Below are 26,526 nucleotides of genomic sequence, written 5' to 3' on the forward strand. Positions count from 1 at the left end.
GGGTTGAGCAGTTCTCTGAAGCGGCGGTTGATGAATTCTCTGAACTCTGGCCAGTTAGCTTTCCCATGGTTAAGGAAAGTGCGGCGTTCAGAGGTTATGAAATTGGACGACCTGCTTATGGAGACGATTATCGGGAGATGGTCTGAGCCAAGTGAAATGACGGGTTGCCAAGTCACGTCATTTATCAGACCGGGTCACACCATGGTTAAGTCTGGCGAACTGTGAAACTCTCCTCTTATTCGGGTGGGGGCATCCTCGTTAACCGTGCAGAATGTGGAGCAGTCAATCTGCTCTGCCAGCGCTGATCCCCTCTGGTCATTACCTAGGACGGAGTGCCACAACTCATAATGGGCATTAAAATCCCCTAGTACCAGGCGGTTATTGCCTACCAATAATGGGCTAATATCAGGCAAATAACGCGGTTCACGGCTATTAATCGGCGGGATATACACATTAAGCACCTCTACCTCGGCAGTTCCACACTTGACTGCTACCCCCATATATTCCATGTATGGGTCACTAGAGACTAGCTAAAGCGAGATAGGTCTGTACTGAACAGAATGGTGTAATAGGAACGCTAATCCCCCACCTCCACTTCTGGTGCGATCCTTCCTTAGTACGTTGTAACCATAACAACGTGGTAGGCTGCAATTTTCATTCAGTTTGGTTTCCTGCACCGCTGCGATCTTAATATTCCTCCGACTCATAAATTTTACTATCTCATCTATTTTGCCTCGAAGTCCGTTGCAATTGAATTGCAAGAATGATGCACAATCGGGCGTTGGAACAGAAATATGTGGCTTTAGGTGCTGCGGTGTTGGTTGCTGTTCTGGAGACTGCGGTGGAATGCCATACTCCGACGACGTCTCTGATGAGGACGACGAAGAATTGGACTCGCTGGGGACTACGTTACTGCAGCAAGTCGCAACATAATCCCTTTCGCTGTAGTCTCGCAAACGCCTTAGTCCGGAACAGTTCTTAAAGTGCACCCATTCTCTGCATCCATTACATCGCACTGGAACAGATCTGTGGTGGATGACGTTCTGACAAACCGAGCAGAACCAAAGTCCGGGGTTTTCCTCAATCCCGGCACGGACCAATAAAATCCGGAGCAAGCATTCCGGCAGCAAGCATGCTGCTCCCAATGCAGAAAAATAAACAAACACAAACATGTACATACTGGGTTGGCAACCGCTGGCCGAAACTGGGATCTTGTTGTTTCGGGTCAATCCGGTATCGTAGAACCCGCTGGCGTGGGATTGACCGAATATCGGTAGGTACCGTTATATGGGGGCTATACCAAAACGTGAGAGGATATATCTGATTATTAACCAAACATCCTAGACACAAAACAATTTGTTGTGCCAAAATTGTAAAGGTGCAAGTACATAAAAAGCTTGAAGTCATGGATAGGCATATTGATATCAAATTATAATGGAAAACGACGTCATGATTTTAGTGCGGCTCTGTAATTCCTTTATAAAATGTCAACAAAATATGCTTAGTGATGACTTCAAGCTTCTTATGTACTTACTTTTCGTCTAATGATGTGGGCTGTATCGTGATATCAACTGAAATTTTATCGTGATTTGGATTTTTATGCTGATTATAAGTATATATACTTAATGGAGACTTCGACGAATATTTAAGGACGTTACGAACGGAATGACAATGTTAATATACCCTCCTTTTCAAGGTGAATAAGAATATATAACAAGTAAAAAAGCAGTAAGTTCGGCCGGGCCGAACTTTGAATACCCTACACCATTTGGAACGAATTAGAAAATTTTAAAAATAATAAAATCCAATAAAAATTCTTTTAAAATCTTTAAAATATCTAATATAGGAAGGTGCCGATATATGGGGGGATATACGATATTGTGGACCTATAAAGACAAATCTATGTCTGCGTGTAAAGTACTCACAAGGAACTCCGTGTGTGGATTTTCAGACAATACGATTGGAAAATGTGGCTAAAATCATCAAAATACCGAATATCGCGGGGTACCGTTATATGAGGGGTACCGTTATATATCGTGAACCTATATAGAGAATTCTCTGTCGGTGAGTAAAGTGCTCACAAAGAACCCCTTGTGTACAAAGAACCCCTTGTGACCATTCCGTTGAAAAATATGGCTAAAAACATCAAAATACCGAATATCGGGGGTACCGTTATATGAGGGCTATACAATATCGTGGATCTATATAGATAATTCTCTGCCGAGGTATAAAGTACCCACAAGGAACTCCTTGTGTGGATTTTCAGACAATTCCGATGAAAAATGTGGGTCAAATCATAAAATACCGAATATCGGGAGGTTCCGTTATATGGGGGATATACGATATCGTGGACCTGTATAGACAATTCTCTCTCAGGGGGTGAAGTACTCACAAGGAACTACTTGTGTTGATTTTAAGACAATTCCATTGAAAAGCGTGGCTAACATCATCAAAATACCGAATATCGGAGGTTACAGTTATATGGGGGATATACGATATCGTGGACCTATATAGATAATTCTCTGCCGAGGTATAAAGTACCCACAAGGAACTCTTTGTGTGGATTTTCAGACAATTCCGTTGAAAAATGTGGGTAAAATCATCAAAATACCGAATATCGGGGGGTACCGTTACATGGGGGCTATACGATATCGTGAACCTATATAGACAATTCTCTGCCGAGGTATAAAGTACCCACAAGGAACTCCTTGTGTGGATTTTCAGACAATTCCGTTGAAAAGTGTGGGTAAAATCATCAAAATACCGAATATCGGGGGGTACCGTTACATGGGGGCTATACGATATCGTGGACCTATATGGACAATTCTCTGCCGAGGTATAAAGTACCCACAAGGAACTCCTTGTGTGGATTTTTAGACAATTCCGTTGAAAAATGTGGGTAAAATCATCAAAATACCGAATATCGGGGGGTACCGTTATATGGGGGCTATACGATATCGTGGACCTATATGGACAATTCTCTGCCGAGGTATAAAGTACCCACAAGGAACTCCTTGTGTGAATTTTCAGACAATTCCGTTGAAAAATGTGGGTAAAATCATCAAAATACCGAATATAAAAATGTTTAAAGAATTTTCTGTAGGCGTCGTAGGATCTAGAATTTACAAGTGATAGAAAAGGATTTCGGACATAAAACGCTTTATCAATGTTAACGCATGCATTCAATCATGGTAGAATAATATAGGTAGACGCATCGACTCAGCTGCTGGGACAATAAACTGTCAAACCAATTTTGGAATTGAAAATGTTGAATGAAAAATTATTTCAATTTGTAAAAATGGTTGAAAACGCGTATTATAATAACCTCCGAATGACGTCGTATGAGAAAACATATAAAAATCTAATTATATTTGAAAAGACATTTAAAATATTTTGACATATCAATGTTCCCAAGCGTTGATGCATTTACCTGTATTTTTCTACCATGCATTCTATGTCAAATACAGGGGGAAATGAGAAGAAGGCAAAGACATAGAAGTATAATGATGGGACAAGACAGAGTCAAAGTATTGTCACCAGGTGTAAATACCTCTGTTGTTACGATATCATAACAACCCCTGTTGTTACGATATCATAACAACATAATCTGATACGACGTAGTACTCTTCGCTTCGCCTATCGCTCTCGGGGTGCTCGACAAATTGTCGGTTAAAATATTCCGCGCACCTCTTCGGATCAGTCAGTCAGGTCCTATCATCCTTTTTTCCAGGGTTCGAGAGCGACTTAACCGTTACCCACAGCTTACTCATATCGGTTCCAATGTTGCAGCCCTTCAGATGGTCTAGCCACTTTTTCCTCTTATGCTCCTGTACCAACCGGTTGACTTCCACTGTCAAATCACTGATTCTAGGATCAGTAAGGTTGGTACGACGGAGATCATCACCCTCGTTTCCTAATCCCGCTGCCACTGCTGGGAAGTTTGGTCTTATCTCGGGTATTCGACCAGCAGGTATATAGCGAGCGGCTGCAGCTTTGATGATGTTTCGGAAAATCCTTTCTGCTACCCGAACATCAGAAGGGTTGGGCAGTTCTCTGAAGCGGCGGTTGATGAATTCTCTGAACTCTGGCCAGTTAGCTTTCCCATGGTTAAGGAAAGTGCGGCGTTCAGAGGTTATGAAATTGGACGACCTGCTTATGGAGACGATTATCGGGAGATGGTCTGAGCCAAGAGAAATGACGGGTTGCCAAGTCACGTCATTTATCAGACCGGGTCACACCATGGTTAAGTCTGGCGAACTGTGAAACTCTCCTCTTATTCGGGTGGGGGCATCCTCGTTAACCGTGCAGAATGTGGAGCAGTCAATCTGCTCTGCCAGCGCTGATCCCCTCTGGTCATTACCTAGGACGGAGTGCCACAACTCATAATGGGCATTAAAATCCCCTAGTACCAGGCGGTTATTGCCTACCAATAATGGGCTAATATCAGGCAAATAACGCGGTTCACGGCTATTAATCGGCGGGATATACACATTAAGCACCTCTACCTCGGCAGTTCCACACTTGACTGCTACCCCCATATATTCCATGCATGGGTCACTAGAGACTAGCTAAAGCGAGATAGGTCTGTACTGAACAGAATGGTGTAATAGGAACGCTAATCCCCCACATCCACTTATGGTGCGATCCTTCCTTAGTACGTTGTAACCAAAACAACGTGGTAGGCTGCAATTTTCATTCAGTTTGGTTTCCTGCACCGCTGCGATCTTAATATTCCTCCGACTCATAAATTTTACTATCTCATCTATTTTGCCTCGAAGTCCGTTGCAATTGAATTGCAAGAATGATGCACAATCGGGCGTTGGAACAGAAATATGTGGCTTTAGGTGCTACGGTGTTAGTTGCTGTTCTGGAGACTGCGGTGGAATGCCATACTCCGACGACGTCTCTGATGAGGACGACGAAGAATTGGACTCGCTGGGGACTACGTTACTACAGCAAGTCGCAACATAATCCCTTTCGCTGTAGTCTCGCAAACGCCTTAGTCCGGAACAGTTCTTAAAGTGCACCCATTCTCTGCATCCATTACATCGCACTGGAACAGATCTGTGGTGGATGACGTTCTGACAAACCGAGCAGAACCAAAGTCCGGGGTTTTCCTCAATCCCGGCACGGACCAATAAAATCCGGAGCAAGCATTCCGGGATATGCTGCTCCCAATGCAGAAAAATAAACAAACACAAACATGTACATACTGGGTTGGCAACCGCTGGCCGAAACTGGGATCTTGTTGTTTCGGGTCAATCCGGTATCGTAGAACCCGCTGGCGTGGGATTGACCGAATATCGGTAGGTACCGTTATATGGGGGCTATACCAAAACGTGAGAGGATATATCTGATTATTAACCAAACATCCTAGACACAAAACAATTTGTTGTGCCAAAATTGTAAAGGTGCAAGTACATAAAAAGCTTGAAGTCATGGATAGGCATATTGATATCAAATTATAATGGAAAACGACGTCATGATTTTAGTGCGGCTCTGTAATTCCTTTATAAAATGTCAACAAAATATGCTTAGTGATGACTTCAAGCTTCTTATGTACTTACTTTTCGTCTAATGATGTGGGCTGTATCGTGATATCAACTGAAATTTTATCGTGATTTGGATTTTTATGCTGATTATAAGTATATATACTTAATGGAGACTTCGACGAATATTTAAGGACGTTACGAACGGAATGACAATGTTAATATACCCTCCTTTTCAAGGTGAATAAGAATATATAACAAGTAAAAAAGCAGTAAGTTCGGCCGGGCCGAACTTTGAATACCCTACACCATTTGGAACGAATTAGAAAATTTTAAAAATAATAAAATCCAATAAAAATTCTTTTAAAATCTTTAAAATATCTAATATAGGAAGGTGCCGATATATGGGGGGATATACGATATTGTGGACCTATGAAGACAAATCTATGTCTGCGTGTAAAGTACTCACAAGGAACTCCGTGTGTGGATTTTCAGACAATACGATTGGAAAATGTGGCTAAAATCATCAAAATACCGAATATCGCGGGGTACCGTTATATGAGAGCTATACGTTATCGTTAACCTATATAGAGAATTCTCTGTCGGTGGGTAAAGTGCTCACAAAGAACCCCTTGTGTACAAAGAACCCCTTGTGACCATTCCGTTGAAAAATATGGCTAAAAACATCAAAATACCGAATATCGGGGGCACCGTTATATGAGGGCTATACAATATCGTGGATCTATATAGATAATTCTCTGCCGAGGTATAAAGTACCCACAAGGAACTCCTTGTGTGGATTTTCAGACAATTCCGATGAAAAATGTGGGTCAAATCATAAAATACCGAATATCGGGAGGTACCGTTATATGGGGGATATACGATATCGTGGACCTGTATAGACAATTCTCTCTCAGGGGGTGAAGTACTCACAAGGAACTACTTGTGTTGATTTTAAGACAATTCCATTGAAAAGCGTGGCTAACATCATCAAAATACCGAATATCGGAGGTTACAGTTATATGGGGGATATACGATATCGTGGACCTATATAGATAATTCTCTGCCGAGGTATAAAGTACCCACAAGGAACTCTTTGTGTAGATTTTCAGACAATTCCGTTGAAAAATGTGGGTAAAATCATCAAAATACCGAATATCGGGGGGTACCGTTACATGGGGGCTATACGATATCGTGAACCTATATAGACAATTCTCTGCCGAGGTATAAAGTACCCACAAGGAACTCCTTGTGTGGATTTTCAGACAATTCCGTTGAAAAATGTGGGTAAAATCATCAAAATACCGAATATCGGGGGGTACCGTTATATGGGGGATATACGATATCGTGGACCTATATAGATAATTCTCTGCCGAGGTATAAAGTACCCACAAGGAACTCTTTGTGTAGATTTTCAGACAATTCCGTTGAAAAATGTGGGTAAAATCATCAAAATACCGAATATCGGGGGGTACCGTTACATGGGGGCTATACGATATCGTGAACCTATATAGACAATTCTCTGCCGAGGTATAAAGTACCCACAAGGAACTCCTTGTGTGGATTTTCAGACAATTCCGTTGAAAAATGTGGGTAAAATCATCAAAATACCGAATATCGGGGGGTACCGTTACATGGGGGCTATACGATATCGTGGACCTATATGGACAATTCTCTGCCGAGGTATAAAGTACCCACAAGGAACTCCTTGTGTGGATTTTTAGACAATTCCGTTGAAAAATGTGGGTAAAATCATCAAAATACCGAATATCGGGGGGTACCGTTATATGGGGGCTATACGATATTGTGGACCTATATAGATAATTCTCTGCCGAGGTATAAAGTACCCACAAGGAACTCCTTGTGTGGATTTTCAGACAATTCCGTTGAAAAATGTGGGTAAAATCATCAAAATAGCGAATATCGGGGGGTACCGTTACATGGGGGCTATACGATATCGTGGACCTATATGGACAATTCTCTGCCGAGGTATAAAGTACCCACAAGGAACTCCTTGTGTGAATTTTCAGACAATTCCGTTGAAAAATGTGGGTAAAATCATCAAAATACCGAATATAAAAATGTTTAAAGAATTTTGTGTAGGCGTCGTAGGATCTAGAATTTACAAGTGATAGAAAAGGATTTCGGACATAAAACGCTTTATCAATAGTTGTGTTCCAGAACCTGCAAATTAGTACTAATTAGTACTAATTCTGCTACAACGCGTTCCCGTACTCCAAAAACTAGCAAAACTTGCAGCTCTCTCGAGAAAAAAATGGCGCTGAGTGGTGCACATTTTTGCTTGTTTTAGCTACATGAATTTGGCCGAGCAGAAATGTGCATATTGTAAATTTGACATTTAATTGGCAGGGCTAACAAATGTATTGATACATTTCAATAAAGAAAATGATCAACTTGAAAACTAAAGGAAAAACTAATATTTGTCGTGCAAAAAACAAAAAGAGAAAATATGGAGCAACTGATGTATTCACTTTTGGATGATTCCAGCAGTGAAGAGGACTGGCTGAATGAGGAATCAGATTATTAATTATTATTATAAATTATTAATTTTAACTTATCGTCTTCAATACTCATTTTTTAAATGTTGGCGCTCTTTTCAGTAAGGTTTCAACAGTCCGATTTAGGCTGTTTACTTTGGGAATTTTGAATTTTGACATTTTATCGCATTTCTGCTAATTTTCCGTTCCCTTATTTTTTGAGCAAACCTAAATGAGAATGACATTTCGAACTGTTCTCTCTTCTGCTAGTTTTACTACTAAAAAAGTACTGGAACACAACTAATGTTAACGCATGCATTCAATCATGGTAGAATAATATAGGTAGACGCATCGACTCAGCTGCTGGGACAATAAACTGTCAAACCAATTTTGGAATTGAAAATGTTGAATGAAAAATTATTCAATTTGTAAAAATTGTTGAAAACGCGTATTATAATAACCTCCGAATGACGTCGTATGAGAAAACATATAAAAATCTAATTATATTTGAAAAGACATTTAAAATATTTTGACATATCAATGTTCCCAAGCGTTGATGCATTTACCTGTATTTTTCTACCATGCATTCTATGTCAAATACAGGGGGAAATGAGAAGAAGGCAAAGACATAGAAGTATAATGATGGGACAAGACAGAGTCAAAGTATTGTCACCAGGTGTAAATACCTCTGTTGTTACGATATCATAACAACATAATCACCAATGTTAAGTTGTTTTAACAGCAAATGCAATATTCAAACGTCAGTGAAATGCAATTTTTAGTTCAAATTTTTGGTTTACAGAAAATTTTATTCTTAAAATTGCTCTGTAAAGATAATATTTATGCTAACATGTCACTGTTGTGAGCAGCGCCTCTATATATTTTTCACATTAACTATTTTTCCATTATGCATTTTGTCCAGTCTTTACCATTTTAGGTCTTTGAAGAAGGTTCCGAAACCCTTCATTCCTATAATATAAAATTAGAATAGAACCACCCCAACTGGTTGGAAAAGAATCAATAGATTAAGAAGAAGCTTCGAAAGATTCACCGTCATAGGATGATAATAACGATGATGATTGGTTAAGATTATAAGTTGAGTTTATTATACACATTGCAATACAATTTATGTCTTAAATTTAATAAAAGTGGTTAAAAAATTAAGATGGTGGCTGAGTATTGTAACAGTTGTAGGCGTTGGCCGGATGTCCGCGAATATTGTCTATTTTTGGAGATTGGAATTTCATCGGATTGGAAGTTTATGAATTTTTTGAACTCATGTGGGGTAGGTAACAAATGTGGGGTAGGTAACAAAAGTCGAAATATATAGACACCAAGCCCGATTAAAGTACCAAATCAGGTATTCCCAGAGTTTCAAAGTTTTTATTGCTTACTCGCCTCTGCAATTGCAATGGCTCCAGATGTGTGGGCATTTCAAATGAATGCATTTGAAGTAGAAGTAAATGTTCAGCATTTGTGTCTAACTTTAAGTTAAAAACTATTTTTTTTTATATTTTTTGTTTATGTTTTTCATTTTAAATTAATTGTTAGAATGGCGTTTTAGTTTGTATGACAACAATGTTGTTCTTGTAAAATGTTATTTGTTGTAGCTGATGCATACACCTTATAAATACACCTTTTGGTCTGTTCAACAACTGCAAGAATGCGTAAATTGTTACTACGATAACCGAGTTTCCTTTTATGATATCGAAAAAATTGTAAAACAAGTAGAATCTTGCAGGTTCTGGAACAGTGCAATGATAATATGTGGTCTGTTCTAAAACCTGCAAGAATCCACTTTTTAATTTTTTTTTCGAAATCATAAAGAGAAAATCGGTTATCCCATGGTACAATGATATAAAGGTAGGCATGGTACAATGAAGAGAAGGTAGGTCAACTTTGAAAAAATTGCAAGTGTAGAGGTCTACCTGTTTGGCTTGTAATGTCAGAATTACTATCAAAACAATAAAAAAATCAAACAACTTGTTGCATTTTTTGCGGCCCGAGACTATGCGCGATCTCTGTTAGAATTATTCAAAATTATATGTTCTCGACATCTTTTATTTTTAAAATGAGTTAAATAGCGTTAAAGATCTTTCGAATCCATCGCAAAACAGGTAAATATCTTCAATACGCGCCCCACAATGCACGTTTTGATAATTTTTATGTAACCAACTTTCGCTTTCGACATTTGCCACCACCACAGTTTAATCCATGTACACAAGGTAGCACACATATTTTTGCGTGAATCAATTAATAAAATGTAAATAAGTTGCAAGGTGTAATGGGAAATGCACTCCCTCACATTAAATTTTAATGGGAAATGGTGGAATAAATAAGCTAAAGTTATTTGAAATACGAAGCAATTAATATTACAGATTACACTGTATAGAAAACAGACTCCCGTCTGTGATATATGAATACATGGTGGTACAATGAACTGTCAAAACATTTCTGGAATTCAATTTTTGAATGAAAAAATATTTAAAGTTGTTGAAAGCCATATATCGTAACTATTATTTTTTTATTTGGCCAGAATGTTATAATATTTTTGGAATATCAATGTTTACAAGTGCTAATGAATCTACCTGTATAGAACGGGTCTATAAATATACATTTGACAATGATGTGTTGTCAACTGAATAATTTTTAAGTATAACAGCAAATGCAGTTCCTTCATACGAAATCAGTTTTAATTCTTATTAAAAATTCACCCAATTTGACCAATTCTAAAACAAAAAAAAAATTAAATAAATAAATAAACTTGTATCAGATCCAAATTTCAATTTCGGTGTCAACTGAAGCTTACTTTCTAAGGACAATCACGATGATTTTAAATTTCCACTTCTGAAGATGAATGAACCTCTCCAACATTTGAGTAAATCGTTGTTCTTGCACATCATCTAAATAAATCTTTGTCCCTAATTTGAAACTACTTCATGCATGTGTTTTGTTACAGAACCTGCAATAATCATGGTAAAATCATGCGATCATTTATTTACATTTTTTTTTTCAAAATTATTCATTTGCCCACATTTCATTGCCAAAATTTATATTGATAAATCCATTGTATACACACAAATAGAGATGGGAACCTGCTTTCTATGCCATGTAATTTGACAGAAAATGCTTATTTGAAATGACTTTACCTTCTTAAGTTTACCATGGCAATAATCTACAAGTTTTCAATTTATTTCGATGCAAGAATTAAAATTCGGTTATAAAAACTTTTACGTTCTTGCAGTTCTGGAACAGAGCTATAATTAATCTTTCCTAGCATGGTACAATGAAGGGAAGGTAGATCAACTTTGAAAAAATTGCAAGTATAGAGGTCTACCTGTTTGGCTTGAAATGTCAGAATTACTATCAAAACAATAAAAAAATCAAACAACTTGTTGCATTTACTTTGAATAAATAATTGAAAACCGCGAAAACTGAATGAAAAGTCAACACTTCTTTTCAAAACCAGGTTCTATATATCTCTAAAGGATTATTTCGCTACAAAAACTCTAGATTTTGTCGATACATACGATAAAATAAACATTTTGAAAACATCCGAATTTGAATGTTTTCTGAACAATTTTTTTGTTATTGAAAAGAAAACACATACATAAACAAATAAAGATGACATATTAAGCCAAGAAAATAAAAAAATTGAAATATTATGGTATCATAGCCCTACCTCGATATCATTGTACCATGTATCCTAGCTTCTTTTTTTTCGATATTATAAAGGAAAAATCAGTTATCGTAGTACACTTTTTATATTCTTGTGGGTTTTGGAACAGAGCAACTGTATTGGGTAGATAGGTAGGTAGATGCATCAACGCTTGGGAGCATTGATATGTCAAAAAATTGTAAATGTTTTTTTCAAATATGAGTAGATTTTTAAATGTTTTCTTATATGACGTCATTAGGAGGTTATTATAATTCGAGTATTTTAACAATTTTTGCAAATTTAAATAATATTTCATTCAACATTTTCAATTCCAAAATTGGTTTGACAGGTCATTGTCCCAGCAGCTGTGTCGATGCGTCTAACTATATTCTTCTACCATGAGCGACACTTTAAATATATCGCCGATATTTGAAAATGTACACGGCATTGAAGTTTACAAAGAGTTTGGTCTGGGTTTTAAGAAAACAATATTATTGTGTTATATCACGTATATAGATTGGGGATGTATTTTCGAAAATATTTATTTAACGTGAGTGTGCTTTAAAATATTTTGAAATTAAATTTATATCATATTTTAGATTAGGAGGCGGTACTCTACAACCAGGAAATCAAACCGATACAATGTGAAACCAGATCCACATGTGATCCAACACGACTATATTGGTCCCCCAGATAAAGACTCAAACATACGCCCGTTTGTTCGATGTGTTCATCCTAACGAAACATACACAGAAAAAAAATTAAGACTGAAGCGTATTGAGGTCGAAGAATGGAACCATTCGTTTTGGGCGAGACACAATAAAAGGTTTTATGAAGTAAGTCGATATATTCATACATGTTTCGGTAGTAGTGAAGGGAAGAAATTAGCTAATTATAATTTTGAATATTTGCCGTTGCAATCGGCATTTTTCCCTGACTGCGATTTTTCCCGTAGGGGGAAATACCGTTTATTCAGATATTTGAGGTTCTAACGAACCGATATTTACAGTACGGGTAACATATGAAATATCTTTAGAATAGCTCTTAATGGTAATATCAGGCTGTTTTTTTAACAGTATTTTTTCATTCGTTTGGAATGTTGGCGAAAGTATATATATATATATATATATATATATATATATATATATATATATATATATATATATATATATATATATATATATATATATGTTTTTTGTGCATGTTTTTTCTGACATTGACAACCCCTCTTCTAATTTTGTAACGAAAAAATACCTTTGTTTTGAACAGAAATTGGCCCTTTGTTACGGAATCACGCAAAAATTGTATGCGTATAATAAGTAGTTAAGATATGAACCATTTTAATACATCAAGATTTTGCTGGCGCGTCTTGATCTTCCATATTCTTCAAATGTTTTCTCGATATTTTTCCATTTTTATTTTACAAATTTTGATAAATCTTGAATTTATTGGGTTTGTCACTACCAGCACAACTCCTAATGAAATTAATTTAAAAAAATAAAAAATGATAGTTATGGAAACACTGACATATCAAAGCTTGTCGAGAATGGACGAGAGCTTCCAAAATATTTATAAAAACCCAAAGCAACTCAATGTTTTTAGTGGACTTTTGTCACGTCACAAAGGAAAAAACACATGTAGTTATATACAGTTACACGAATACGTCGGAAGTGCGAAATTTCAAAGTTAACAATTTCAACATTGACAATTGAAAAATTTATTTTTTTGTGTGATGAAAATTGAAAAAAAAAAATAATACAACAAATATGAATGTTTGTTCCATCTACAAAGTAAATGGGTTGAAAGGTGAAATCCATTTTTTACGTGTTTTTTTTAATTATTTAATTATTAAGGCAAATTAAATCATATATACCTATCCAACTAATGGACATATTGTTCTGAGCAATATCAGAAAGTCCATATTTGCGTACCAGAAGTATTTGAAAACCGCACCAAAAACAGAAAATAATGTAAACATCAATGATTATGCGCACAATATTAAATTTAGTAAAAACAGTAAAAATCACTTATTTCACGAAAACTTCACACTTTTGGAAATTATTGAAACATGTTTAGTTGAAGAATCACTGTTTAAGTATGGTTTTTCTGTTTTACTTGTATGCAGCAGTACTTCCGCTCAAACTCGAGTGATTTTTCATTTTCTAATTGAATTCGAGCAAAATTACCCACAAATAACCTCATTATATGTTTGTTATTTAGCGATACCCATATAAACAGATAAACATCGGATTTGGTACGCTAACTTTCGGGTCGAATAAATGGGTAATCAGTTAGCAACCATTTATTGCCGCCACAAAAAAATTACTTTGCGCAATCATGTTTAAAATACCTACCAGTGATAAATATTTCAAAGGAATCTGAGCCTAGCCCCTGAAGTCAACATAAGGAAATGCTACTCAGACCTGCTTGATAGGCTTCTGGATCTAGATACGTTCGCATACGTTATGACATTATTCCGTCTAGAGTGCGAGGAAATAGGAAAGTATAGTTTCAAAGTTCCGGAGATATCAATTCACTTTGGGAAAAGCCATTTTTCACTATACGGTGTTTGGCTTTCTTCTTCCGTAATTCGGCGTACAACTGGCATCCACACATACAGTCGAATACCCAACATTTCAAACTTGACCGGAGGGTAGTTGTCGCGACATCCTCCAGCAATGTGATGCGGTTGACTGCATCAAATGCCTTCGATAATTCAAAGGACTACCAACACTGTTCTATTACACGGCTTGCTTTGGGTTGTTCCTTGACTTATATATGAATATTGTTTTTAACACATTTTTTGTTTATTAAATCTTTAATAGGATATTTTAATGAAAAGAACCATGAGTTTTCATATCTTAATAATATAATTTTTTAATAGAGGGATGCAAATACAATTACCTTATATTTTTAATGTTTAATTTTTTTCTCTTTCATTTAAATTAATAAAAATAATTAAATAAATAAATTAATTTAATGAGTAATTCAGTTTCGTTTAGATATACTTATATTTGAGTAATTCACGGACTTACGGATACAATGATTAGATTGGTTAGTTATAGATTTCTTCACTACACATTTAACTCGACTGTTTCTTTGTAATTTATTAACATTAGAGGCACTAGCTGTGCTCAATAGCTGTATACCATCTTGATTGCAATCTTATACGAAAGAACTTTCTATTCTAATATTACAAAAGAACGTGTAAGAACAAATAACCAATTCATTTAGTTTTTTTCTGGTTTCATGGCGCGGTGTGTTGTTTCCGCGTAAGTCTGGACCTGACCAGTTATTTTACGGCATATCTTGTGAAACTTGTACATTGAAGGTTTTTATTGTGGACAATGTTCGTAACTTAGAGGAAATGTATAGTGCTTGCACTTACGGACATTCTCCATTTTGTAAAGAAAATCTACGTGGGTTTGTAGTCTTTCCAACGCTATCATAGGATCTGTTCTTAGGCTTATAAAAATTTTTTTGTTTTTCTTTTTTTTCGAGATTTTATTTAAAATTCTTTTTCTTTTGCTTTATGGGGGTTTTAGTGCAATGTAGCTTTTTAGTATAGATTTAATTTACATAGTTTATTTTAAGTAGTTTTTTTAATAATTCTTAAGTTTTAATTCAGTTAAATTAGCACTTAAATTTCATTTCACTAGAGTTTAAGTTTGTTATATATGTGTTTTGTACACTTCTATTCGTTCTTTGTTGTATTTGTATATTTGTAATAGCAATATTTGTTCTTTGAAATTATGTATGTAAAATGTTCTTGTTTATGTTGTAAATTCACTGTCTGATGTTTCTGTTTTTTATTAGAATTAATATTATTATTTTGATTTTTTTTACTCACACTTGCACTTATCACTCGGGGGGAAAACTTGAGACTTGCGGTCGCGTGTGAAATTCGGTGAGAACTAACTATTGTCCAATTTACATCGTCACATCAAACCTGTTTTGGCTGTTGACGATGCTTAGTTATTGGAATTAAGCATTGGAATTTACCGGTGGCTGCATCAATGTATGTGTGTAGGTGCATATGTTATTTACATCATTTTGTTTTGATGTAATCTATGCAGCCGCCGGTAAATGTGCAAAATAGCGTAATAGTAAATGTGCAAAATAGCGTAAATTTATGAACATTTTCTGGGCCCCGAACGACATCATTTGTAATATACCATAAAAAATCCTCGTTCTTCAGTTCCTCGGCATATTCTTGATTGGCCCAGCAAACACGTAGCCCAGTTGAGTATTGTAGGTCAGGACATCGCCAATTCCTGCTGCTGTACACCCATCTTTCCTTATGGCGGAGTACGTGTCCGCTCCCAGTTCCACATCGATCGGACTATTTCCTCTGGGATCAGGGTCAGCTAAGGCGTAGCTCGTGAAGCATCTAGTGGGGTCTTTCAGTATTGGCCAATAACTTGGTCTCTCATGGCGTTGGCGGGGTCTGGCGTCGGATCGGCTTCGCTGACGTCTTTCAGGGGATGTGGAACTGGGACGATGGATTGGCCATATGGGTCGATTGGCGCTTCTTGCTGTGGGACGGGCAGGTGAGTCTTGGTTACGGTTGCGATCGTCCAGACGGCAGTCCTGGTTAGGCAAGTAAGCGGCCATATCTGAAAAGAAATTAAGGCGAGTACTAAACTCTTTTTTGAGTGAGAATCCGACTAGTCAGTCGGAAAACAATTTGACAATTTTTGTTATGGGTCTGCTAATGTTGCCACTTGCCGTCCGTATGTCTACAAACCTGGTATTTTGATCACTGCCTGGATACGTTTTTTTCGATACGACCTAACTTCCATTCATGCGAAGCCAATTTTTTACGACAACTAGATCTCCTTCTTTGATGTTCTCCTTTTCATATTTCCACTTAGTTCTTCTGTGAAGTTCGTGAAGATATTCTAACTTCCATCTGTTACAAAAATATTGCGAAATAACTTTAAGGCTTTTCCAACGATTGACTAAGCATAGAACTGTATCTGAAATGTCTGGTTCAGCTGGGATAAGAATAGGTGTTCCTATTAAGAAATGACCAGGTGTCAAAGGGGAAAGGTGGTTTGGGTCGTCGCTAGCAGGACTTAAGGGTCGTGAGTTGAGACAGCCTTCAATTCTTGATAAAATTGTTGTAAATTCTTCAAAGGTAAAATTCATTTTTGGGATACTTTTTCGCAAATGAATTTTAAATGATTTGACGCCAGCTTCCCATAAGCCGCCCATGTGCGGAGCACCAGGAGGAATATCCATGTAAGATTTTGAGTGAAATTATTTTGAATTGTGCTATTTTGAATATTCTTCATGAAAGCAAATCTATCTCGCTTTAATAGATCAACCGCTCCCACAAAATTAGTTCCGTTGTCCGAAAATATACAAGCCGGACAACCTCGCCTTTTGTTTTATAAGCGACTTGAGTCCAAATATCCAGAATTCGGACTTTAATACTCGGGTCATTAATTGATTACCCCCGTGTAAAGTAACCTTATGAGTGAATTCGACTAATAATTTGCTAAGTTTGCGCCATGTGGTATTAATATTGGGTGACGTTCGCTATAGGTAAGGGCTGGCGATTGTACCAATCGTCCATTTGCTCTAACAATAACCTTTGAGTCTATAAACGGGTTGAGTGTCAACAGAGGACTTGAAGGAGAAATTTGAGTCTTTTTCATAAGTGAGTTGTATTCGTCTGCAAACACGAATTTCTGGGTACGAATTATGCAAGATCGTTTTCCATCTTGGATTTCATCTGAAGTAAGGTCTTTTGATGAGGTGCGAAGGTGTTGCCTATTTGCTCCAGTATTTTTCCAGAGTCTTAGGGCATATGCGTATGATCGATAAACTTTAGATAAAGAGGAGAATTTTTTTAAAGGGTCATCTCTTTCCGCGAAAAGAGTCATGACTTTTGCCGTTTTGGCTTCCAAATTTGTGTCATTTGGGATTTCATACGATGACCAACGGTCTTTTGGCATTCTGAGCCATTGGGGTCCCTGCCACCAGAGATCACTATTCTTTAGCTCTGCGGGAGAACACCCACGGCTCGCAATATCCGCTGGATTATTTTCCGAATCAACATGTCTCCAATTTTCTTGTCCAACATTATCGGCAATTTCCGAGACTCTATTTCCAACAAATGTGCTCCAATGACAAGGAGGCTTCTTTAACCATGCTAAGACGATGGTAGAATCGGTCCAAAATTGTGTCGAATATTTTGATATTTTTAGGCTATTTACAATGGATTTAACTAACTTGGAGAGTAATACTGCCCCGCATAACTCGAGTCTGGGTATTGATAGTTTTTTAATAGGAGCGACACGACCTAATATATAAAGTGGCTCCATACGCGCTTTCAGACGCGTCACAAAATCCATGAATCTCTACAGAACCATCTAGCGTGTATTGAATCCATGGAGGAACTCTGAGATATTCAATATTTTTGCTATTTTTAACGAAATTGTTCCAGTTCATCTGAGTTATTGGCTTCAATTTATCATCCCAGTCAATTTTGTCTAGTTGTCTTGTTGCATTATTAAATTGGCTACGACGACCACCGGTGCCAGCCATCCACATGGGTCAAACAATTTAGCTATAGTTGATAAAACTTCTCTTTTTGAAGAAATATTTTTATTTTCCATTGAAGGTGGTGTAAACGAAAAATAATCGCCTGAGATATTTTGTACCATTTCGTGATCATTTGACGCCCATTTCATTAGTGTAAAACCAGCAGAGTTTAAAGCGGCAGTTAAATCCTTTCGGGCTTTGATCGATTCGTCTTCAGTGTGGCCGCCAGCTAATACATCGTCAACATATAAATTATTCAAAATTATATTTGCTGCTCTAGGATATGATTCTTTTACATCTTCTGCTAGTTTAAGAAGAGTTCTCAATGCTAAATATGGTGCGCAGTTAACACCAAATGTAACTGTTGGCAGCTCATAATCCTCTACTGGGTTTTCCGGAGACGTTCTAAATAGAATTCTTTGATATTTTGTTTGCTTTGAATCCAAAAGTATTTGGCGATACATCTTTGTTATATCTGCATTGATGGCATATTGATGGCCATTTTTAAATTTGCAATACTAAATCCTGTTGGAGATTGGGTCCAGGATATAGCATGTCATTGAGACTTGTTTTGTTTGATGAAGGACAAGAAGCGTTAAATGCGACTCTTAACTTCGTTGTGAGTCGATCTGGTTTTATCACTGCGTGATGTGGTAGATAATAATTTGACATTTTATCTATTTCATTCGGATTGATTTTCCTCATATGACCAAGTTCTAAGTATTCAAGTATTGAGGCATCATATTGTTCTTTGATCTCTGGTGTTTACATAAGTTTTTTCTCCATTCTGTAGAATTGAGCTAGAGCAATGTTTCGGGAAGTCCCCAATTCTTCGCATTTTTTGAATGGGAGAGTCACCACATATCTTCCATCATTGTTTCGTATTGTTGTTTCAATGAAGTTTTGTTCACAAAATTGGTCTTCTTCTGACCCTAAAACTTTTTTAGGGGTCTCTTTCACCTCCCAAAAACGTGTAAGTACTTTCTCTATTGAAGTTGTATTTAGAAGTGATATTTGTTTTCGTTGAAGGATGCTTCCTGGTATGGGTCCTCCAAATATCCATCCAAATTTGGTTTTTTGTGTTAAAATTGATCCAAATGTTTTCATTGGAGTTCCAGTTGTGAATATTAATGGTCCTATGTCCATTCCAATAAGTAAATCGATTGGTTGATTGACGTAAAATTTCGGGTCAGTCAGTTCTAATGCTGTTACATCTCGAAGTTGTGACTCATCTAAGTTTTGTGGTGGTAGATTTGAAGGTAAGTTCTTTAAAACTGGAGGCCAGACTTCCAGTGTAAAGCTAGGGTCGTATTTGGATCTCATAGTGAACAAGCAAGATTTCGTTGAAGTCTCAGAAATAAATTGACTTAAGCCAGTGACGTTAACTAAGTTGTTCCGTGTAGGTAATTTCAAAAAGTTTTTCATCTTTTCCGAAATAAATGTGGATTGTGATCCTGAGTCTATTAGAGCTCGGGCATCGTAAAGTCGTCCTTTAGTTTCAATTTGTACTATTGCAGATTGTCGCTCACAAATTTGCTTATCTTGGAGGGTCAAAGTAGTAATAGTAGTTGGTTCTAGGTTTGTAGTGGACTGTATTTGATTTGTAAGAGCGGCAGCACTAGTACTAGGTCGTGCTTCCACTCGAGCTAGGTATGAGTTAGTTGTTTGGGTTTCCGTTCCCTTGTGTAACAAAGTGTTGTGTTTCATAGTACAAATACGGCAGCCAAAGCGACCTTTGCAATCCTTTACTCCGTGATTTGATTACAAGCAATTGTAGCATAAGTGTGATGTTTTCACGATGCGAATTCTGTCATTCACACTCTTTTTTAAAAATTCGCTGCAATCTCTGATGAAATGATTTGATTTGCAGACTTGACATGTTTGAATATTTTTCTGTTTATTTTGTTGAGGAAATATTACATTAGTAGGGCTTCCTCCAAAGTTGTTTGTATTTTTTGAGACATTTGTTTGAAATGTTTTCAAAAATCTAGGCGTGTGATTGTTAGTTGGTTTTTGTTGAGCAAATTTCGATGTAGAGGGCTTTATGTTACCAACTGATTCCAAAGTTTTGAATTTGTTTGTTAAGAAAGCGTCAAACTGTTCCCATTTTGGAATTTGTTTACAATCGCTTAATGAATTCTCGTTCTAAAAAGCCTCTAGGTAATCTTGTTGAACAAATGTATATTAAAATCGGTTCCCATCCTTTAACATCGACATCAAGCATCCCCAGTGTCTGAAAGCTGCTATTAACAGTGCGTTGTAGTTTTTGAATAGAGTGACTTGATTCAGTAGAAACTCCAGGTAGATTAAAAAGTGTCTTGATTTCTTCATTAATTTGCATTCTTTTATTCTCGTAACGATCTGTGAGATTTTTCCATGCTAATGTAAATCCCTCATTAGTTAGTGGGACATGTGAAATAATTTCTCTAGCTTCTCCTGCTGTCTTTTGCGTTAAATGGAATAATTTTTCGACATTGCTTAATTTTGAGTTGTTTATGTAAATTGCTGAAAATAGATCTCTGAAGGTAGGCCATTCCCTATAACCACCTTTTTTGTACGATCCCATGGTATCCATATAGTGCTTCTTCAGTTTATTTTTATCGATCGGCTTCCTCTTCTGGAACATAATCCCGGCAGTCTATGTATGCTCTTTTGACCTGGTCCCATACAGAGTCCAACTCCATCCTTGTTGTTTGCAATGAAAAAATTGAAATATAATCCAAAAGATCGTTGACGCAATTTGTGAATTTATCGCTTAAAGTTTTATCCATTTTGAAAATTTTGTTGGTTTACAAAAAAGAAAAGTTGCCCAATGAAAAAGACTAACTTGTCGACGAAAACGATCTTATCTTATTGGTTTGAGTCAAATTATATTTCGTTTCCATTCGAGAACTTCAAAATTTTTGAAAAATTTTCTTTGTATTTGACGCCGGAATGATTTGATTAAAAATGTTTGTTGGGAGTCAACTTTTAGCCAAAATGAGCAAAAAGGAAAATAAAATCTCTTAAAGTCCACTAACAGGAGGATTTTATTTTTGCGAATCGACGAATAATACAAAAGTTTTTAAAACAAGCGCGTAAACGAGAATTGCAAAAACAGAAACTACCAGAGATGTATTGCTGCAATAAACGATTTTTTTTCTTTCAAAAAATCAAGAGAGTCTAGTTTGATAGTCAAAGAAAAGTTTAATGTTCCAAAAAGTTTCAGAAAATCCAAAAAAAAAATGTGTGGGTTGTCGAACAAAAGTTTCAAAATTTTTACTTAAAATCGCTTAATATCCTATGACAGGAGGATTTTATTTTATAAAAGCCAATAACTTTGATTATTGCTGTGAAAATTTGTCTGATTCAACAAATTTTCTAAATTCGCCAAATTTTTCGATAAAATTCGCAGCGAGAGTTAGAGAAAATTATGTATGTATAAATCCAAATATTTCAGCAAAAATATTTCAAACAAATAATTTGGGTCAAAAATCCAAAAACTTGAGCAGAAATTTCCAAAAAATTTGATTTGGGTCAAGGTCCAAATATTTCAGCGGAAAATTTTATGTCCCAGCACAATATTTCAAAAGAACATAATTTGGGTCAAAATCCAAATATTTTTAGCAAAGAATTCACGAAAGTGCAAAAAATGTCTATGAATAAAATTTTCCCAAAAGGTATACCAGCAAAATATTTCTGCGAAAAATGTAAGAAATTAATTTTGGGTCACAGAAAGATTTTTAAGCTCCGTAGAGCAATAGATATTGTGCTAAATGGGAAAAACGGTTAAAATTAGAATAAAAATAAAAAAATGTAAATATATGGGATCGATCTGTCCACCAGACTCCGATATAAAATTTGTTCTCCAAAATTTCAAATAAATTTGTAGTTTATGTTTCAAATGTATGTCTGTCCACCAGTCGCTTGCTTGTTTGCCAACTTTTTTTCCAAAAATTTCAAAAAAATTGTATGTTTTGTATCACATTTATGTCTGTCCACCAGACGCTTGCTTGATTTCCAAATTTTTATCAAAAATTTTAGGTTATTTTTCGTCTGTCCACCAGACGCTATTTTTTTAAACGGGTTTTATTTACTCGTTTTTGTATTCGGGTGACGCCAAATTTTTCCAAAAAAAAATATTGCGATAATATATTGACGCTTTGTTTCCAAAAAATGGCTCCAAATGGAAAATTTTCCTTCACAGTTTCTGAGTGGGCAACTAGCAGCTTTGAATATGGGTCAAAGTGTTATTGCAAATTATGGGAACATGCGGGTCAATGCAAATATTGAAGATTTGCCTGCTCCCGAAATGCCCTTTTGTGTCAAAAAAGAAATTTCAACGAGTACGCACTTTGATGTTGGGTTTTGGGTCTCGTTTGTTGTACCTTGGTTGTTGTTGTTGTGCTGCGTGTGTCCGTCCGCTTCTCCTTTGCTGCTGTTTCCACAAATTTCGGCTTGTTGCTCTTTGTGTCACTGTATATTGTCTTTTGTGTATCATTGTGTATAGTCTCTTATTCTTTAAAAAAATTAATGTCACTTTTTGTTGTAAATTTTTTTGTAAATTGTATATTTATTTTAAATTGAAGAAAAAATTAATTTTTCTACAATTTTAAAAACTTTAATTTTTTGTAGCACTGTGTAGCTTCACTTTTGTTGCTGTGCAAAGTCTATTTTTTGTTAATTATTTATTTTTTTCCAATTTTCTTTTTTAAAAATTTAATTTTTTTCTTTGCACTTATTTTTTACACCCGCTGTTATTTTGTTCTTTTAATCACTGTTCTTGTGTTTGTCTGCCCACTCACAAATTGTTCTTACTTTGTTTTTAATAATTTAAAAAACTTTCACTTTTTGATCCGGCTCTGGACGACCAAATGTTCTTAGGCTTACCTTTTTTGCCTTTTAACCTTTTTTTAATTATAACAATTTTTGGTTTTTCTTTTATTTCGTGATTTTATTTAAAATTCTTTTTCTTTAGCTTTATGGTGGTTTTAGTGCAATGTAGCTTTTAAATATAGATTTAGTTTTACATAGTTTATTTTAAGTAGTTTTTATTTAATAATTCCTAAGTTTTAATTCAGTAGTTCATAAGTTTTTAATTAGGTAAATTAGCAGTTAAATTTCATTTCACTAGAGTTTAATTTTTTTATATTGTTGTTTTTAATATGTGTGTTTTGTACAATTTTATTCGTTCTTTGTTGTATTTGTATATTTGTAATAGCAATATTTGTTCTTTGAAATTATGTATGTAAAATGTTCTTGTTTATGTTGTAAATTCACTGTTTGATGTTTCTGTTTTTTATTCGAATTAATATTATTATTTTGACTTTTTTTCACTCACACTTGCACTTATCACTCGGGGGGAAAACTTGAGACTTGAGAAAATTCGGTGAGAACTAACTATTGTCTAATTTGCATCGTCACATCAAACCTGTTTTGGCTGTTGACGATGCTTAGTTATTGGAATTCAGCATTGGAATTTACCGGTGGCTGCATCAATGTATGTGTGTAGGTGCATATATTATTTACATCATTTTGTTTTGATGTAATCTATGCAGCCGCCGGTAAATACCCAACCAACAGTGTTGGGCAAAATTGCGTAAATTTATGAACAGGATCCTTGTATATATTAATGAATGGCATAACATCAGAAAGTGTTGAAATGTGATTTTCATTTGTTGCGAGCATATCTGTAGTAAATATTACGTAGAGAATTGGATATAAAATGCTACCCTGTTCAACTCCAGCCATTATTTTTTTTCGAACTTGAAAGAAAGTCTTTCGATTTAATAACAAATGTACATTTCGATAAATAGCTACAAAAGAGGTTATCGGTTATGTTATAGGTTATGTGCTTTCTTTTGGTAGAGTTTCACATTTTTTTTTTATAGAATTCCAAGATGCCAAACTCTGTCAAAGGAAATGTCTATAAATAACAATATGAATTCCTTTCAAATGTCATTCTAATTTTTGTGGCTATGCGTGGCACTGTCTAAATGCGAGTTGGTGGACGGGTATAATGTTACTAGATATAGGGGCTAACATTATTAGTAATTTTATTTCGAACAACTTTGAGAGCATAGATAGAACACTGATTGGTTTATATAATTTGACCTCCGTTGGATCTTCGGCTTCGGAGTCATAACTATTTCCATGTTAAATATGGATAACAATTGTTTAAAAGCCGTAATAGGTAATTTCTTGAATGTGGTGTCCGTTGGAGTTGCAATTTTCGAATTTCGATGAAAGGAAAGTTGTGCTGAATTGTCATGTTTCTGTTCAATTATGACGATTTTTTCGAAATTCGACAAAATATCTAAAATATGTATAAAAATTGAAGGCAATTACATATATTCGAAAAAAAATAATATTTTACACCATCTTGATAGCAATCTTATACGAAAGAACTTTCTATTCTAATATAATAAAAGAACGTGTAACAACAAATAACCAATTCATTTAGGTTTTTTTTCTGGTTTTATTGGCGCGATATGTTGTTTCCATGTAAGTTAGGTCCATTCCGACTTATTTTACGGCATAGTTTGTGGAACTTGTACATTGAAGGTTTTTATTGTCGACAATATTCGTATCTTAGAGCAAATGTATAGTGCTTGCATTTACGGATATTCCCCATTTTGTAAAGAAAATCTACATGGGTTTGTAGTCTTTCCAACCCTATCATAGATTCCGTGTGTATATTAATGATTTTTGAGTTTTGCCTTGTTAAGGCGAAGATCATATGTTTATGATTTATGTGTTTGTTTCTCTTTCGAGATGAGTGCAGTGAAAAGGAAAGGAAAGCCAGATAGACACTAACACACTCACTAGATGACACTAGATGTTAAACAGTTCCGGAGATATCACCCCACGTTAGGGAACTCCCTGTTTCACTCAAACTTGGCCGGAGGGTAGTTCTCTGCACGTCCTCAAACAGTATGGCATGATTTACCGTATCAAATGCCTTTGATAGGTCAAGGGCTACCAACACTGTTCTGTCACACAGCCTGTTCTGGTTCAGTCCTCTACTAATATGTGTGGAAATGGCGTGTAATGCTGTTGTGGTACTATGTTGTGGACGGAATCCGTGCTGGTGGTTGGCAACTGTATAGCTTCCTCGAATGCTGGGGAGGAGTAAAGATTCAAGACTCTTAGCTACTGGCGACAAAAGCGAAATCGGCCTGTACGATTCGCCTTTACTGGCATCCCTACCTGGCTTCGGTAGGGGGACCACCCACCCATATTCCAGGTTTCGGGCACTATGTGGGCGGCTAGCGACAAATTAAGAACTTTCGTTAAGTACTCGACTCCCGGCGTATCCAGCTGCTTCTACATTACCATTGAGATTCCGTCCGGGCCCAACGCTTTGGATGACTTAGCGTTACGGATGACATTTGCAACATCACCCATCGTAAACTGTGGTGGTTCCTCCTCGGCGGTGCTCGACAAATTGTCGGTTAAAATACTCCGCGCACCTCTTCGGATCAGTCACCGTTACGTCGTTAAAAGTGACTGAGGTCCTATCATCCTTTTTTCTAGGGTTCGAGAGCGACTTAACCTTTACCCACAGCTTACTTATATCGGTTCCAATGTTGCAACACTTCAGATGATATAGCCACTTTTTCCTCTTAAGCTCCTGTACCAACCGGTTGACTTCCACTGTCAAATCACTGATTCTAGAATCAGTAGGGTTGGTACGACGTAGATCATCACGCTCGTTTGCTAGTCCCGCTGCCTCTGCTGGGAAGTTTGGTCTCATCTCGGGTATTCGACCAGCAGGTATGTAGCGAGCTGCTGCAGCTTTGATGATGTTTCGGAAAATCCTTTCTGCTGGCCAGACAGCTTTCCCATGGTTAAGGAAAGTGCGGCGTTCAGTGGTTATGAAATCGGGCGACCTGCTTGCTTATGGAGACGATTATCGGGAGATGATCTGATCCAAGAGAAATGACGGGTTGCCAAGTCACGTCATTTATTAGACCGGGTGACACTATGGTTAATTCTGGCGAACTGTGACACTATCCTCTTATTCGGGTGGGGGCATCCTCGTTAACTGTGCAGAATGTGGAGCAGCCAATCTGCTCTGCCAACGCTGATCCCCTCTGGTTATTACCTAGGACGGATTGCCACAACTCATGGTGGGCATTAAAATCCCCTAGTACCAGGCGGTTATTGCCTACCAACAATGGGCTAATATCAGGCAAATAACGCGGTTCACAGCTATTAATCGGCGGGATATACACATTAAGCACCTCTACCTTGGCAGTTCCACACTTGACTGCTGCCCCCATACATTTCATGGGTCACTAGAGACTAGTTCAAGCGAGATAGGTCTGTACTGAACAGAATGGCATAA

The 26,526-nt window shown here is 36.5% G+C and overlaps 2 protein-coding genes across 3 annotated transcripts in view; one reads left to right on the forward strand and one right to left on the reverse strand.

The window, feature by feature from the left end:
• The first annotated feature begins 12,028 nt into the window (after positions 1-12,028).
• Positions 12,029-26,526, forward strand: part of LOC131802646 (COA8 family protein CG14806, mitochondrial-like) — a 45,001-nt gene continuing 30,503 nt past the window's right edge. Inside the window, exons 1-2 of the mRNA XM_059123033.1 lie at positions 12,029-12,195; positions 12,250-12,481. Of these exons, the coding sequence (XP_058979016.1) occupies positions 12,044-12,195; positions 12,250-12,481 (384 nt within the window). The 5' untranslated portion in view covers positions 12,029-12,043. The remainder of the gene's footprint in view (positions 12,196-12,249; positions 12,482-26,526) is intronic.
• On the reverse strand, positions 14,535-24,100 carry LOC131802647 (uncharacterized). 2 transcript variants are annotated; one of them, XR_009342314.1, is made up of 2 exons: positions 22,565-24,100; positions 14,535-16,261 (listed from the first exon to the last, which is right to left on the reverse strand). XR_009342314.1 is itself a non-coding variant. In XM_059123034.1 (2 exons), exons 1-2 carry the CDS (start codon positions 16,445-16,447, stop codon positions 15,840-15,842), a joined length of 477 nt encoding a protein of 158 aa, XP_058979017.1. In that variant the 5' UTR covers positions 16,448-16,521; the 3' UTR covers positions 14,535-15,839. The 2 variants fall into 2 exon arrangements, 1 of the variants encoding a protein (XP_058979017.1); XM_059123034.1 differs by lacking the exon at positions 22,565-24,100 and adding an exon at positions 16,393-16,521.

This window comes from Musca domestica, unplaced genomic scaffold (assembly GCF_030504385.1).
Source record: "Musca domestica strain aabys unplaced genomic scaffold, Musca_domestica.polishedcontigs.V.1.1 22, whole genome shotgun sequence".
Taxonomy (NCBI): Eukaryota; Metazoa; Arthropoda; class Insecta; order Diptera; family Muscidae; genus Musca; species Musca domestica.